This window comes from Danio rerio, chromosome 10 (genome assembly GCF_052040795.2).
Source record: "Danio rerio strain M-AB ecotype USA chromosome 10, GRCz13ab, whole genome shotgun sequence".
In the NCBI taxonomy this organism is placed as follows: domain Eukaryota; kingdom Metazoa; phylum Chordata; class Actinopteri; order Cypriniformes; family Danionidae; genus Danio; species Danio rerio.
This window is the reverse complement of record NC_141030.1, coordinates 31,723,422-31,741,323: the sequence shown is the minus strand read 5'-3', so window position 1 is coordinate 31,741,323 and position 17,902 is coordinate 31,723,422. Positions and strand designations below refer to the sequence as shown.

At 39.4% G+C, this 17,902-nt stretch overlaps 1 protein-coding gene across 4 annotated transcripts in view; it reads left to right on the top strand.

The window, feature by feature from the left end:
* med13a (mediator complex subunit 13a) overlaps positions 1–17,902 on the top strand; it is an 89,133-nt gene that overhangs the window by 59,753 nt on the left and 11,478 nt on the right. For all 4 annotated transcript variants that reach the window (XR_015500174.1, XM_087268696.1, XM_087268697.1 and 1 more), the window contains 11 exon segments: positions 598–1,320; positions 7,261–7,477; positions 11,063–11,090; positions 11,366–11,487; positions 11,808–11,898; positions 12,214–12,422; positions 12,628–12,827; positions 14,077–14,990; positions 15,272–15,439; positions 15,583–15,806; positions 17,601–17,790. Coding sequence is in view for 3 of the 4 variants with exons in the window: in XM_087268696.1 (XP_087124822.1) it covers positions 598–1,320; positions 7,261–7,477; positions 11,063–11,090; positions 11,366–11,487; positions 11,808–11,898; positions 12,214–12,422; positions 12,628–12,827; positions 14,077–14,990; positions 15,272–15,439; positions 15,583–15,806; positions 17,601–17,790 (3,086 nt within the window). In the remaining variant the exon portion in view is untranslated.

The window sequence follows — 17,902 nt, the reverse complement described above, 5'->3', positions numbered from 1 at the left end:
GCTTCCTTACTTTGTAACATGAGTGGTTGTTGTGAAAGCCTTGCTTTTTTATCAGAGGGATGAAAGAAGTATATTTTAAGCCTCTGGTTGTAGCTACAGGCTTGTGTGTTGAGATTCTGTGGAGGTTGAGGTAGTAACTGCCTCTTAAGAACAACATAAACGGAGACATTGTAATAGGGAACCCACAGGGAAACACTGGCAGCTGCGGTGCTTCACATATCTGTGAGAGAGTGTGGACACACGTTATCAGGGCAGACAGACTCTGATATGAGTAGAGCGCTTGTTGTTAAAAGGGTGCTTTCTAAAACCTGTCCTTGGACTCGACAAGCAGAGAATCTTTATTCAAATAGTGTTTTTTCAAAGATCCAATAATAGTTTGAAAATTCTAAATAATGAGCTAATTAAGAAGCTGTTACATTTCTCTGTTGCGAGTCTCAAAGGCCTATTAAGCCTGAAAGGAAATGTTATGAACTCTCACAGTGAAAAGAAATTAATACCAAAAAAAAAGATTTCTTGTAATAGACTTTGATATTAATGATTTCTGCAGATCATAACTCATGTCCTGTTGTATTTAAATATTTTTCTTTTTTTTATCAGGCACAAAACACTGAAGCAGAGAGCGAGCAGCACACCTGGCCAGCCACCCACCGCCGGTCAGACGCAGCAGCCGCCCATCAAGCACAAAGCTGGGGAGAAGCCCGAGAAGGGAGACAAGCAGCAGAAACGGCCGCAGACGCCTTTCCACCACCGCAACTCAGTCTGCGAAGATGTTACAATGGAAACTGACGCCTCTGCGGGCCAGCGCTTGGCTCTCAGAGGTCAAGAGAGTGGACGATTTCCTGGGCTCAGGCCTACTGATGTGGGCACTGGCTCGAAACCTCCACAGCTACACAGTGGGGCTGGATCTACCGTAGGGAGCAGTGGCCCAACAGAGATGGTCGGCTCTCCTCAACCGCCACCGCTTAGCCCTCACCCCTGCGAACGTGGCGAGGAACCCTCAGACACCATTAAGAACCCCTCCACTCCACAACATTTTTATCCTCCCTCCACAGAACCCTGCCTTTTGCCCCAGAAGGGTCCAGATGACGCCCGTTTGGAACCCCTCACCCAACCTTTCCCCCCTGCATACCCCGAGACCCTGGAGCCCACCCCGTATATCAGCGCAGCAGTAAATATGGATGACGATGGAAGTCATGCCCCATGGAGGTTCTTTAACTTGCCTCGTAGGAAAGATGCGGAGTTTCCTACGCCGACACTACCGGGAGACAAACTCCGAGAAGAAGCGTCACTCGGAGCTGAAGGGATTATGTCTGTTACTGAGTGAGTATCAAGTTCTGTATAGGCACCATGCAAAATCTCATTGACTTATTCTGAAAGTAAATTGGCATTCCTGGGGACACCTAGCAGGGATCCAGACTAATGCTGCGGTCACACTAGAGTTTGAGCTTGCGAAATTCTGTTGTGCAGTGCTGCGAAAAGACGTGGAATTAAACAAGATTATTAGACATTAAAAAAGGGAGCATTTGGTCCATATTCTGTTTTTCTGTACAGAGAGGTCATGTTTTGTTCTTCGATTGGTCTCACACAGTCATGTGATGTGATTTCGCATGTCAGAGGTACCAAGCTTGAACTTTGCAACAGTGACATGTGAAACTTGTTGCACGATCTTGCATTTTTGTTCTCCTGAATTTGTGTGTATTAACGGAAGCTTATGGGGAGAAAAGTGCAGTGTGACCATGGCTTAACATTTGTGAGCACTGGGACTGTTGGTGGCACTACGGTTTGATTTGGGAGCACTGCACATGTAGTATTTATAATTAATGTAAATTTTACATATTTATGTATTCTGCTTTACACAGGAGATTGACATGGAATCCTGGTGTAATTTTTTATTAAGAAAAGCAATACCATCTGATAAATATTTAGCATTAGTTGATAGATCAATGATAATCTAGACATTTAGTGTACATAAAAAAAAAATATATATATATATGTTTTTTACCAAAATACTATAATCTAATATATATAATGCAAATGAAATAAATTATTAACATAACAAAATTCATATGATTATCTTTATTTCACCACCAATTATTCTGTTTTTGTTGCTACAGTTAAACTATGGTACTGTCTTCTAGCCTTCTAACCTGGACAGTGTCTAAGTAGTTCATATTGGAAATTTTTATAATAGGGCTGCACAATTTTGGCTAAAATGAGAATCACAAGATTTTTCTAGAGTCATCCACCATAATTTTGTTCTCAAAAAGTTAAGGTTCATGCACCGTTTTGGCACCGGTATCGTTTTAGAGGTATAGATTTAGCACCGATACCAGCGGGGTTTGATGCGCGAATGAAGTTGGTAAACTCAAATGTTCACACGGCTATTTACGCGTGAATGGCGCGGTTTATCCACGCGTTCCGCGTTTGGTGTGAACACAGCATAATATGCGATATGATCATTTAAATAATGTGAACGCTTTCGGTTTTAATATTACTGCTGAGTATGCTCATGTCATGACTGCCGTCACTTTGAGTTCAGTTTGCAACAAACTGAACGTTATTTACAACTTTTATTACCTGTTATTCACAGCCTATGCAGGTTCTGTTCACTAAAGTAGACATCATTGGCGGACACGCATGCGTTCTCTCGCTAGTAAACAAACAGAGCTTCAGCTTGCTGCTGTGAATACGACATTACATTATGACAAAAATTAAATTTTTGGGTGAATTATACCCTATGAATACCGCCTTTACGCTTTTCTTGTGACCTTGAAAATATAATTGGCTGAATTAAGCCATTACCGCACTCGGAAGTGAAAATGAAACTGGCCGAACATTATTAAATGATCATATCGCATTTTACGGTTATGATTACGACAAGTATTTGATATGTTTTTTTTCTTTTACTTTAGAATTATAAGGTTCTTTCTGACATTTTTGTCAATTGAATTATTAACATATTCTTATTAAATGACTACTTATTGTTCACAATTTAAGACTTAAATTTAAGACTAAAAACTAAACAATTGTTGCACACATACTGTTTGCTATATGGATTGCAAAACTTTGAAGCTCAATATCTCAAAATCATTCAGAACGCAGATAGAACCTTATAATTCCAAGGTGACAATATGTTTAAGAATTAACAATAATAATAGCCTACTCATATGAACCTTTATTTTACACCTAAAGAATCAAGAGAAAGAATCGGGATCTTGATTTTAGGCAAAAAAAGAAAATTGTGAATCTCATTTTAGCCAAAATCGTGCAGCCCTATTCAGTGGAATTGCAAACAACCAGAGAAATGCATTTGCTTTGACTCACAAAATAGGGCTATCTTTTCTCACATATATTCTTAGCTGTTAAATGCACATTGCCCGGTTGTCCAGTAGCATAATTTTGTTTTGCTTTTAGTACAGTCAGCGATATCTTATATGCATTGCTTGTGTTGGTAAATAGATCGTACCTCTAGTGCGATCTCTGACAAAATATAGTCACACTTGTGGGGAAAAAGTTTTAAAATGCAAACATATTAAATGCAGTCTGTAGCCCTGGCCAGTGAATAAATCCAGGGTTCCTTTTCCCCATCTTTTTCTGACTTTTCAACCTGTTCACTCACCCTTTGAATTCAGTAGGCTGTACTTTCAGACCTCTGTATGTAAATGAGCTCTGTTTAGATTGGCTGAGAGGTTGTTCATCAGGTCAGACCAGATTATTGAATGCTGAATAGTCACTGATATTCAAATGTGAGCGATCATGTGGTAATGTACTTATGGCACTGATAACCTTTATAGCCTGATTTCAGAACAGCCCATTTCTGCAGGTTAGTTAAAATAGGCTCTGTTGATTCTTTGCCTTGTGATTTTTGTCTGTACGACTGCATGCATTATCAAAAGTATATGGAGAAATCTTGTTTTCCCCTCACAGCTTCCCTTTAAGACTTACTTTGATTACATTCTATTTTAAAATCCCCCTGAAGTCTCCTACAATGCAGTGTGCTGAAAGTACATATCTTTAGGATTTAGAGCTCTCCATAACCTGTAAACAGCCAGGAGAATTGCATTGTGCATTTTTCTTATGTAATAACGGCTTAAGTAACTGTTTCTAAAGTGAGAGCGGGGGGTACCCTGCGGACCCCCTTAATCCTCTCTGCTCACAGTGCTTTTATTTCCAGCAGCCGGAGTTTGTTAGCGAGAACCCCTAATACTGAACCCCAAAGCCCTTGTCTTGTTTGTAAAATATGTGTTTTGAAATAGCTGTGGTTTAGCTCCCCATACAGTCAAACACGCACACAAAACACACACTTGTTTCAGGTAGAATTTTCTTTCTCTTAGTGCACACACCAGTGTTAATCTCTTGCAATGTGCCCCTTTGACATCATTCTTCACTAATGTGCAGGCACAGCACTGTTTTGAACTAGGAGATTATGGGTCCATCTCACACTTGCATACAAACACTCAGGGGTTTAAGTAGGGACTTTGAGCAGAAATGAGCAGGTTAAGATTTTAAATAACAGTTTTTGCTCCGAAGAACAAGACTGAGATAGAATTTTAGAGATTGCTTTTCTATATGCTTTGTAAAATTGTCGGACTTTTGCTGACACTGATCTACACTCCATTTAAAAGCTTGAATTTTTAAGATGTTTTTTTAGAGAAGTTTCATTCTTGCCAGAGCTGTTTGTTAGATAAAAATAGTAATATTGTGAAATCATGCTGCAATTTAAAATAGTTTGTTTTTTAAAATGTTATATAAAGTTATTTCAGAAGCAAACTCCTCAGTCTACACTTTCCAATGATCTCCTCAGGATTCAGTTTCCTATGATCATTCAGAAATCACTTTAATTTGCTAATTTGGTTCACAAGATTTGTTCATTTTATTTGTTTTTCAGCTTAATTTTGTGTAAAAAAATATGATTTTTTCTTCTTCAAGTGCTTAAAAGAAAATTATAAACATTTACTGTTCCACTACAATGCATTCATTCATTCATTTTTCCTTTGCTTAGTCCTTTTATTCATTAGGGGTCGCTACCATGTAATGAACCACCAACTTATCCAGCATATGTTTTACACAGTGGATGCCCTTCCAGCTGCAACACAGTACTGGGAAACACACATACTTTATAGCCAATTTAGTTTACCCAATTCATCTATAGCACATGTCTTTGGACTGTGGGATAAACCATAACACCCGGAGGAAAAATCAAGCGAACATGTGGAGAACATGCAAAAATGATACTTCAGAAAGGACTTGAACCAGCAACATTCTTGCTGTGAGGTGACAGTGCTAACCACTGAGCCACTATGTTGCCCATTACAATACAATTCATCATTAATAAATAAAATGTATTTATTTCTTTAAAAGAAAAAACCCTGATTCCATGCCTTTGAACAGGAGTGTATGCGATATTATAGAGAATCCAATAACCTCAAAGCTTATTGAAAATGTATATAATTACTTTAAATTAAAGGTAGATATTACGAATGTGACATTCATTAATTATGAATGGGATGGTTGCAGTCACAGTATAGGTTTGATCACTTTTCATGTTTGTCATCCAGCCAAAATGTGCAGTAATAAGCTAAATAGTGGACAAATTGAAGTTTGAAAAAATGATAAACAAAGGGTGAAGTAAGGATGCGATCAAATCCACCACATATGCACACTTGAGACATGCACATACCCTCCAGACTTCCTGGAAGAGCTCCAAAGGAAGCTTTAGCTGTGGCTACCTTGATTTAAAAGGAGTCATTTGACACTGGTGTCAGTGCTGTTTGATGACAGTCTCCAAGTAAGCCGTGACATGTTTACATGTATGAAGAAGTGTGCATGTTCTCTGCTTTCTCTAGAAATGCAGTGTTTTACTTTACTCTGTGGTAATATGCATCATTAAAATTCTGTTTTTAGCAGACATTCATCACCTTTGCTGTGTCACTTTGCATCTAAATAAAATAAAAACGTTTGGGTTTTGGTTTAGCCTATAATGTCACATTTATTAACATGAGATGGGGTTTGTTGAATCTGTTAAAGGGGGAATATTAGAAGGATGTACTGAATATTTGGCTCTCACTGAGAATGTTTGGACACGTTTGTGTGAATAATGATAGCGTAGTATGAACTTTTCGTCCAAACCATTGCAAGTGAGAGCTATTGAAAGCAGCGACTTTAGGCCCATCATAAATAAAGGAAGCTGCAGTGTTTTGACAAAATAAAGTGCACATATCACTCAGCCATGCCAGTGTGTTCCTGGAAGAATGCTTGTTGATAGTATTAAGTCAAAAAAAAAAGAAAGAAAGAAAGAAAGAAAGAAAGAAAGAAAGAAAGAAAGAAAGAAAGAAAGAAAGAAAGAAAAGAAAAAATCTCTCAGGAGAAACAAAAAATGTTTGGTCAGAAGATGCTTTAGTATTTGTGCTTCATGCAGAGATGATGTTTAAAAATGCATTTAACTATTTTAGGTTTCAAAAGTGGCTTGCATCTGTATTATTTTTATTGTAAACTTGTTGTTAGCCTGGAGTTGCCTGAGATCAGAAAAAGGAAGCAGTACGGTGGTTTTAAAAAGCGGTCTCTGTTTGCCAAAGTGAGATGTAATAGAATGCAGAGCGATCCCAGGATGCACTTGGCTAGTTTCCTCTTGTGTCCATTCTCCTGTTGTGGCCCAGTGTAATCCTTGTGCTCCCTGGGGCCTCAAAATGGGTTTAATCTCTAGCCAGTGCCAATTTGTGCTGTCGCTCCCTTGATCAGAGTCTCAGTGGTCTGATCTGTTAAGAGGACAGTGGCTGGTACATACCATTCAACCAACAGCAGGGATGTTTGAATACCAAAGGCACAATAGACTAGCAGAGACCTCGAATATCAAGGTTTTGGAGGTGTCCAACTAATATCTGGATACCAAAGCCATATATACTTTATTTAATTTCTTAATTGATCTTCATCTTTATTTTTGTCTGCAAAATCATGATAATTATGATAATAGATTATGTAATCATGGAATATTGGTGTTTAAAAAAAAATAGACACATGGGGATAATACGACTACAATTATTAAGTTATCTTGAAGCTTGTGAAATATAACAAAAAAAAATCCATATTCAGCTAATATAGTTTTTGTTGTCGTTAATATGTCCAGTTATTTTATCTTTAATCCCAAATGTGGCCTACTTGATTGGCCTGTGTGATATATTGATGTCTGGGCAGTATGGTTGCAAGTGTAGTTTAGTCAAAGTTTGCCCATATAAATTATTATTTTTTTGTTGTCCTACCCAGGTCAATGGCAGCCTCCAAAAGACTGCTTAAGGTCTCAGATGAGCGGATCCAGATGTACCTGCAGCGACAGAACCAGCACCTGGCTGCAGCCATCACAGACGGCGACCACGAGCCAGAGGTCGACCCCTATGCCTTTGTCGACGGAGATGTCAAGTTCACGTTCTCGGATAAGAAAGACAAAGCTGGATTAGAGAGAGAACCAGGAAAGAAACACAAGGTAAGCACAACTTTTTGCTAAAGTTAACCATCTAGTCTAAAAGTGACCATTAAGTTTGACATTGGTAAGATTTTAGCTATCATAGGATTTCTTTTTTAACTTTGGGGAAAAATAAAGTAAAACACCAATTTTGTGAAACCTTATATAAACTGTTTGCTATATTAGTATAGTTAAAAGTGTTGTAAACAACCGTTTTAGTCCATTTAAAATCAATTCAAATTTGCAATGTTTACTTGGCTAGCTCAAAATGTTTTATTTTTTTTTTTTTATAGGTGAACGATTATACATCAAGGTTGATGTCAGTTTGATGGCTTCAACTACAATATTCTTAACTATTCCCCTCTTACCCATACTTTTCTATTTAATGCATGCTTTCTGAAGAAAGGGTTAAAATCTTTCAATGTTACTGTCCTCAAACTAGGGCTGCACATAATATCGTTTCAGCATGAAAACATTTTACATTACATATATATTCAATAATATGGGCACAATGCAATATCGATATGCTGATTTATTGTGATAACCCACAATACATTATCGATGTAGCCAAGTATTGATATTTATCTAAAGATACAAAAGATCTGAATTAATTCATCAGCCATGCACTGCTACAGTTTATCACTTACGCAGCAGTACATGAGGTGGCGCTTCTCGTAATTGCGGATCGAACACATATTAATATTGTGTTCTACAAAATATATATGCTGTTAATGAAAGAAATACATCTTAAAACTTTTTGATGCATTTTTCCCTCTTTATTTACAAATATCAGATATATTGTGGATGGTTTTCTTGTGGTATATTGCTGATATTGTGGTCTATCATCGAGAGCAAAATATCATGATAATATTAAATCATTTTACTGTACCTGAATATCTGACCTTTTTTAAACTCTGCTCCATCTTATTTTTTACGCTTGCAATTTCTTTAATTTACTCCTCTACAAGATTATTAAAATCAAATGATTTCATTCCAAATAAAGCTATTCAAGTCATCTGCCAAAATTGATTTTATATCGTAATATATATAGAAGAAAAATAAAATATCACAATATCAGAAATTTCCAATATCGTGCAGTCCTACCTCAAACCTTTAAACGATAGTGTAAATCTAAAGGTTCCTTTCACTTTTTACAAGCCAGTTTCAGTTTCATTTGGGCATTCAAAGTTCCGGAAGCAAAGTGGTTGTGAAGGCATGCCATTTAACATGGGCTTCTACTCCTTGTGAGAAGGAATTTGAGATGCCGCAGATTCTCCTTTGGCAGTGTAGCATGTAATATGCTGGCATCATGTCTGCTGTCTTCAGCTCATGGGAGATTCCCATCTGAGATCTGAATCTGACACCCTCAAACGTGGAGGAGAGAGCTTGAATAGAGGGGGCGAAGACAGTCTCTCCCATTCCTGTTGGATTTTCACACATACTTTTAGCCTCGTTTGTGGCAGCTGCGGAGGCTGAACAAAAATCAGCTTTGTCCTTCTGTACTGAGTTCCTCCATTTTTCAAGAGCTTTTTTTGGTGCACACTCCAAGAATTACACGTCATTTGTGTATTTTGGTAACCTTTCAGCCACTTTTAACAGTCGCAGAAAAGGTTTAAGTTATGTGGGCCATATGGTACAACACAATCTCATATCCTACAGTGCACATATGTGTCTGCGTTGCATATAAACACACACAGCGGCTTTCCTTTGTTGTAAAATACATAGTCTACATAGAAAATTGCATCCTTAACTCATGTACTCCACCCCAGGGTTCTGCTATCGATTACGGGGCGGAGTGATTTGCATGTACAGGCGTTTATTACAGAGTTGGTCATTAGGATGTGAAGTGTGTGTACGGAGGAACAGATTACACTCTTTATGCAGAGAGACGGCCTGCAGCGTAATGAAATTATGCACGCCGTAATGAATCTCCGCATAGCGTGCCGCTTGCATTGTAATGGTGGCTCTGGGATGTGCAGGTTGCATCGGGGGCAGGTTAAGGGTCCGGGCTGGGTTTCGAGGGGGAAAACTGCAGTCCTGTTAGCTTGTGCTGTTATCTTCTATTACGGTGTTGTTTATTATGCAGTGTGTGGAAGATGTAATTTAGTGGCAAAGTATAAATATGCTTCTGCACTCTCTCCCTCCCTTGAGTGGTTTTATTCAAGTGAAAATATGATTAAACATCAACATTGATGCAAACACAATTATTTTTGGCTTAACAAAAAGCTAATCTGAAGTAGTCGCTTGTCAGTGTATTTAGGTAGTGTTTATTTAACCATTGTTCTAGGGCTGGGCGATACAGTCAAGATATGAGTTTTCATATCAATAATTATTGATTTTATTTAACACTACATTTAGGGATATTATGACTTTTTTATTTAACCACTTTATTTTAATTTACCAACATTACTAAAGCAAATACTTTTAATAGTCAAAACCAAAAATATTTAACCAAAATATCTCTTCATGATAATAACATAAGTGTCAAAGAGACTCTTAAACTCAATAAATAAAATGTTACAAAGTGTGTGCAATGGTAAAGAGTAAATACTGATCAATCAAAGCAAACTTTAAGGTGTGAATAATAAAGATACAGTAAACCTCAAACTCTGTCAATAACACAAATTATGATAATCAAATCTCCTCACTGCTGCTATACGGCTCTCATTTTCACGCATGTTGTTATTCTGACCTAAAGTGACAAGAGCGTGGATTTTTTTGATTATTTACAAAGGACTTTGCGCTTGTGCTCTCCTGGCGTCTCTTGTAACTAGGTGACCATCAACCGTTTTTTCATATAATGACAAACAGACAATCATTTCTGCAGCTCCCATGCTAGTTTATGGAGAAAAGTAAAAAATGCTGCAGTGTTAGGGTGTGCTATGTTTGTCTGAGGGAATTAATCTGTCGTTATTACTGAAATGTGTATATTCCATACAAAGTGTGATGCAGGTTGGTTAGTTCTACTTGCATGAATCGCACTGCGCTTGTGACATCCTGAAAATCTCAGATGTTTTCAACTAGGTGCTTGTAAAAAATGCATGCAGTTCACAAGGGCGCATCGCTCCCATATATGCGTTGAGCAAGTCATGCCTCCTTTGGAAATGACAAACTGACACCCTAAGCTTATTAGCACTGCTTCCAGGGCACACTCAGAAGCAACATTTTAATAAAACTATAGCCTTCATACCCAAACTACATACCGAATCTTTTTTTTATTTTATTAATATTGACAATCAATACCGATTTTACCGCCTAGCTCAGAATCATTTTTGTTTGATTGTAATCAATTACATACTGTAGCTTTCATTTAAAGTTATCTTGACATTATCAATATGATTTTTTTCTGACACATTTTGACTGAGTTATGTTTTTTTTTAAACCCTAGTGAATAAACTCATAATGTGATTGTGTTTTGTGAAATGTTAAAAGTGTCTAAGAGTAAGTTGTATTTTTATTGTAAATGTATTCTGTTTTTTCCAAGCTCATTCACTATTGATGTGTGTCAAAACATACTCTGCTTGTCTAATCTCACAAATCTTTGTGCATCTCTATTATATATTGCTTTTTTTTTAACATTTCCTGTTTTGTTTTGGTTTCTTATAGGGAGAAGATGGCAATGCTGCATCTGATGGTAAGAATTGTCCTGTTACACTCCAGTGACTCTCTCATGAACCCTTCTCAAACCCTGAGTCCATTTATTTTATTTGAAATAGTTTCCCAGTTGACAGCCTGGGTCAGTTTAGTGTATTGTTGCCCATAAAGGTTAAATGTGTTCGCTGAGGGAGGGAAAGGGCTTGTCCTGATGTGGTCTCAAGTCCAAGCTGTGGTTACGCTAGATAAAGCTGGAGAATGGGCCTGTGCGTTAAACTCTCCCTCACTCTTCCTTTTTCTTTCTCTCTCTCTCAGATGCTCAGCGGGCTGCAGCCCATAACCGTGCTGCTTCCACCAGCCTCATACATGATTCAGACCTGGCAGTCTCCATCAAAGACCTAGACAACCTCTTCAACTCAGATGAGGACGAACAAACGGTCAGTATCAAACTGTCAATCTGTTTTCCCGTTGATTTTTAGCCTGTAAAGAGTTGCGTCACTGTGAAGATTTGCCAAACCAGCAGATTTTTTTTTTCACGCAATCTGACGCAAGGCCTTGGAGTTGATTTCCATACATAATTAGAAATTGAAATATTATCAATATGCAATCAAAATAATTACTGTTAAATATTACAATTGCTTTGCTATTGGAAAATAAGGCCATGTTGTAATGGAAATTTATTTTCTTCCAGAAATTGCTGCAATTTGAATGAAATCGTAGTCCTGATTTTTTGGCTAATTTGTGTGTTTCTCCATAGCCTGGAGCGCGGAGAGCTGTAAATGGAGCAGATGAGAAGTTTGGCAGCAAGGAGACAAAGCCAGCCACATTGGACCCTGTCTCTTGTATAAGTGAGCACAGTCTCGGTTTCTATAAATACACAGGTTTTGCTTCATCATTCAGACTCTGTATACTGCTCCCTGCTGGCCACTCTGACAACTTTTAAGTTGCATGCAGTGAAACAGACATCATGCACATATTTCTTTGAGTAAGAACTGCATGTTAGTATTCTACAGGGATAACGTTTTTATATGTAACACATCACTTATTTTATCAATATATTTTTTCAGTATTAAACACAAATACTTATGGATATACTGCCATGCATCATTCCTCTGTCCTTTTTACTAACATGTCATCTTTTTCTTTGCTTGTCCCTCCCTCAGGCACAGCCGATCTTCACCAGATGTTCCCTACGCCTCCGTCTTTAGAGCAGCACTTCATGGGTTACTCCCCCATGAACATGGGCAGTAAAGACGGCTGTATGGAGCCTGGCTCTGGCCTCAACGCTCTGGATGGCCCCACTGCTCTGGGTGGCCCATTTAAAATTGAGGTAGAGGAGAGCTTCTGCAGCCCCAAACCTTCTGAAATCAAGGTGAGATGCTACATTATACATGTCCTAAATTTGTGAAATTCAACAAGTTGTCCTCGTTTTAAATAAAAACTCGCAAAAGCATAATTTTTTCTATGATCTGTAGGCATTGAGTTGATATTTCATTGTGTGCATTTGTCAGTTTATATGCTGAGAATGGGCTTAATCTCTAGCAAATTAAATGTTTGTTTCTTTATCTTTTTTTTAGGACTTCTCATTTGTGTACAAGCCTGAGTTGTGTCAGCCATTTGTGGGGTGTTCAATGTTTGCCCCGCTGAAGTCATTGCCCAGTCAGTGCCTGCCCCCTATCAAACTGCCTGATGAGTGTGTTTACAGGCCCAGCTGGACAGTGGGAAAACTGGAGCTACTTAATTCTGTACCTGCTATGACCATTTTCAGCAAGGATGGGTGAGTTTTATATTTAGGGTAACACACAAATTCACTAAACCCCTGCCAAATAACTAATATAATATAGCCAGCAATCTGAAAAAAATTGCTTGCAAAATGGTTATCATGCAGAAAAAAATAAGCTGTTATATTAAAGGTCATCTAATCCTGCTAGAATTTTTGACCCAGACATTTTTTCAGTGAGAACTGAAAGTATGATCTAATATTCTGTGCAGTCAGTTACACCCACACAGCCCTTGTTCTTATAGAGAATGAAAGCGAGGAACAGGTGTTAACACACTGATAATTAGCCTGTCAAATCCATCTGCTGCCGCTGTCCTTTTATTTTCTTCTATTTAGAGGTGCTTATCTCAGAGCTTCTTCAGTGTCCACACTTAAGTCATGCTGTGTTTCTCATGGACTGGTTTATTTGAATAGCTGGTGTTTGCTCTGGTGGCCACATTTGATTGTTATTCTCGCTGTGTTATTCATAATCTTGTCATCTGGATTGCTTTTTCACGTGATGTGATGCTCCTGTGTCTGGGTAAACTTCAGCTACTGGCTTTTATTGCACAAGGCTAAAGTTGGGCTTGAGTTGCGCTGCTGAAATGCATTGTCACACTATACTCCACCTTGAAAAAAATGATTTAATAAAGTTCTTGTCATTCATTAGTTTTAGAAAGAAAAAGAACACTGTGTTCTGGGACAAAATATTTGATGTTGCTAGGAATTAGGTAAAATCGAGAGAATAGGGAGGGTGTTGTGAATAGTCAATGACAAGGCGATAAGTCTGGTTGTAAAGTCCACGTTTGTTTTAGTCAGTCCAAAAGCCTTTTATGAGCTGGTTAGGCTTCTTTTATAATCCACAGCAGCTGGGGGAGAGGGCCATGTCTTCAAATGGGGGACCTTCAAACGCCTGCCTGTTTTTAAAGGCCACCGGGAGCCACACTCGGCATTCTCTCACACACACACACACACACACACACATACACGCATGGTCCATGTGGCACAAGCTGTGCTTTCATTTCTTGCACAGCTGCCTGTTGGACTGTCTGTCTAAAAATAGTTTCTCCCTCCCTCCCCCTGGAGGTCTTCTTAGGATACAAGTACAGTACTGCGGCTTCTAATATCCATTCACTGTGTTAGATCTACTAATCAGTTATGTTAGTGACAATAGGATTGACAAAAGGCTTTTTAAATGTTGCTCATTTGTTGAATGGCTTGACTTAATGTCCCAATTAACGTCTCTTGTCTGTTTTGCTTTCTTCAGTGAAAACAATGCCATGGAGCAAGATTATATCCAGACGTACACCCCTCAAACCCATACGCCATTCTTGTCTAACAGTGCCCCACCCAGCAACAGTGGCACGAGCATCCTCCCGTCTCCTGCCACGCCACGTTTCTCCGCTCCCACCCCACGTACCCCACGGACACCTCGGACGCCCAGAGGCCCAGCCAGTGTGCAAGGTTCACTCAAATATGAGAACTCGGATCTGTACTCGCCGGCTTCAACGCCTTCAACCTGCAGGCCGCTCAACTCTGTAGAGCCTGCGACGGTTCCCTCCATCCCTGAAGCCCACAGCCTATACGTCAACCTCATCCTGTCGGAGTCTGTCATGAACCTGTTTAAGGACTGCAACTTCGACAGCTGCTGCATCTGTGTATGCAACATGAACATCAAAGGTGCCGATGTGGGCATCTACATCAACGATCCAAACATGGAGGCCCAGTACCCCTGCGGATGCGGCTTCAGTGCTGTAGTCAATCGGCGTTACGGTAATGGCTCTGGCCTTTTCCTGGAAGACGAGCTGGATATCATCGGACGGGGTTCGGATGTGAGCCAGGAGGCGGAGAAGCGCTTTGAGGCTTTACGGTGCATTTCACTAGAGAAGACAGGGGGTGGAGGCAAGGATCGAGTCCCGGACGAGCTTATCTCTCTCCTGCAGGATCAGTGCACTAATCCCTTCTCTCCGATCCTGGCACTGGACCCTGAGGGACTGTCTTCCCAAGGGCCAGGGGGCACCACTGTACCACCATGCGTGCGTGTAGAGGAGAGGGACTTCCACAATGACTGTTACCTGGCTCTAGAACACGGGCGGCAGTTCATGGACAACATGTCCGGTGGGAAAGTGGACGAGGTGTTAGTGAAGAGCACGTGTTTGCATCATTGGGCCAAACGTAGCGGTGAGAGATTAGAGCATGTTTGTTCACACACAGTTTCTGTTTACAATACAAACTAACACATTCGTTAGGCTGATTATTACAGTCTTGATCAAATAAGGTGGAAGATATTTACACTATTACAGAAAAGAAGCCATGTCGGCCTTTGGTCAAAATTGACCCTGCTTAATTTTTGTTACACTTTCTTTTGGGTAAACATTGCTAAGTTCTGCTTGTTTTATCTGATGGTGAAAGTATCTATTCTTTATTTTGCTTGCTCACTCATTCTCTGTCTCTCTCTCTAGCGGTGGACGTGAGTGCGCTGTGCTCTCAGGACGTGTTGAGAGTTCTTCTCTCTCTCCAGCCTGTTCTTCAGGATGCTATTCAGAAGAAGAGGACTGTTCGCTCCTGGGGAGTTCAGGGGCCTCTCACATGGCAGCAGTTTCACAAAATGGCTGGAAGAGGTTCTTACGGTGAGTAACAAGCCACTCAAAACACTAAAAATGCCATCACAATTTTTGGAGGGGAAATGTTCATGACAAGGTTGTTAGTAGACTTTAAAATTGATGCCAGGGGATCCTTGACGCCACTCACCTCTCACTCTGTTCCTTTCCAGGCACTGACGAGTCTCCGGAGCCTCTGCCCATTCCTACCTTCCTGGTTGGGTACGAGTATGACTTTGTGGTGCTATCTCCCTTTGGCCTGCCGTATTGGGAGAAGCTACTACTGGATCCCTTTGGCTCTCAGAGAGATGTAGGATATCTGGTCCTCTGCCCGGACAGCGATTCTCTCCTCACTGGAGCCAAGAGTTTCTTTAGAGAGTTGACAGCGGTCTATGAGGTGAGAGAGTTCGTTCATCAATCATTACTTTAATGCTCACACAGGGCTCGAAATTAACTTTTTTACTTGGTAGCACCGGTGCTCCCAACTTCAAATATTTAGGAGCACCAAAAAAAATTTAGGAGCACCAGAAAAAAATTAGGAGCACCCACCAAAACTGAATGAGCACCGCTGCAAATTGCTGTTTAAGGGATTTATTGTATTTTAAAACAACATTAATAGGACTGACAAAAACCAGAAACAGAATCTAACTAATGCTGCGAAGACATTGATATTTGTGTGCAATAATTCCAAAATGAATGTCTAATAATTAGGCCATAGAATATTAATGATGATAAAAAATGACAATAATAGTAACAATGAATTCCATTTCTCATTATGATACTGCCTTGAATGTGCATGAATGTAGGTAATCTGCTATAAAAAGTCTGTTACTTTATGAAAAATAATTGTATAGTTTGCATCAAACAAAAATGAAGCATTGCAGTAAGAAATATTGATTTTGTACTGCTGTTTTTATATGCATGTCAATTTAATAAATAATATTTCTGCTACAAAACAAACAAAAGATTATAATAAATCATTCAATTCAATGATGAAAGCTGCAAAACAGTCATCAGTAAATAAATAAAAAATAATATACACCTCAAAAAAGAATAGACAAAAGAAAGTATGTAAAGTCTCACTTCTATCACTCTTTAAAAGTTTTGGTTTCAGTTTGTGTCAATTTAAAGGTTCAGTCTGAGCTGATTTTCATTTTTCTGTGTTAGTGGAAAAGCAGGCGAGTCAGCCGACCCAATTTATGAGCAGGCAATACCGCTCTTTGTTATGAGCCGCAGTTTCAGTGTAAACTTAGTAAAGGCGAGCTTCTTTGGCGATGATATGTACAGTATTAGATTTGACTTTTAGCAGACATTTGCGCTGAACACGCAGTGAATGCGACGCATGGAGATTCGGGCACCTTCTCCAAGAAGCGCCTACTCGATTGATCTCAGCTGGCGGATCATTATTCACCACGTGACGTGTCATGATCGCTTTCATCTGCGCCTCAACTTTAGGTGGAGTTTGCAAACCTGTGTGCTTTAAGTTTTTACTCTTCAGCCGTTTGCATTTCCCGTGGTCATAAAAGCTCCTTCCCTGTCATCTGACAGCGCAATACCTTGAGTGATTGACAGCTAATATGAACCAATATAGCGGCAGGGAAGAGCGATTCAGCACGTTTTTACAAAAAATCAAAACAGGTCGCACTACAACCATTATCTGCAGTCGCACTAATGCGCCCAAATATATTATGAGGTCGCATAGATTAATTTTCGGGCGCATGTGCGACCAAAACGGTCGCAATTTCGAGCCCTGTCACAGGAAATTCTCTCTCACGCTGTCAGACTAATTCATGCAGAAAAAAATTAAATATGTAAATGTGTAAGATTTCTAATTCATTAGTTTGTGGTCAAGTATAACAAACAGCCAACAACCAAAACAAACTAAAGGCGCTGGTATCTTTACGCCTACCTTTTTATAAACACTATAAATACATCCCACATGTGGGATGTTTTTTAGTACAATTAAAAAAATTGTCTAAATTTATCTTGACAAACAGAGTATAATATGCATTTATTATCTATAGTTATCAAGCGTACACTCAAAATATGGACTCACTATAAAGGACTATTAAATTGGTATTCCAAAATAGATGGTCCATAATTGTGTCTTTGTTTCCTCTGTGCCATTTTAACATTACCTGTCTCACCCGAGCTGCTTTCTAAATGGTCCATTTCTGTTTATGCCTAACAGTCTTGTAAGCTGGGTCAACATCGACCAATCTCCAAAGTGCATGCTGATGGCATTGTTAGGGTGGGTGGAGCTGCTGCCAAGAAGCTCTCAGAACAGCCGGTCAATGATTGGTTCCTGAAAGCAGCTAGTGGCAGCAGTGATGCATTTGCCAAACTCAAACTGTTTGCCCAAGTCTGCAGGCATGACCTCGGTAAGACCTATCTCACTCTTCTCTCTCTCCCCCTCTCTCTCTCAGTCATCCTGGATACCATGGATACATATCAAGCATTATTTGTCCCACTAATCTTTTTCTTGTCTGCTTT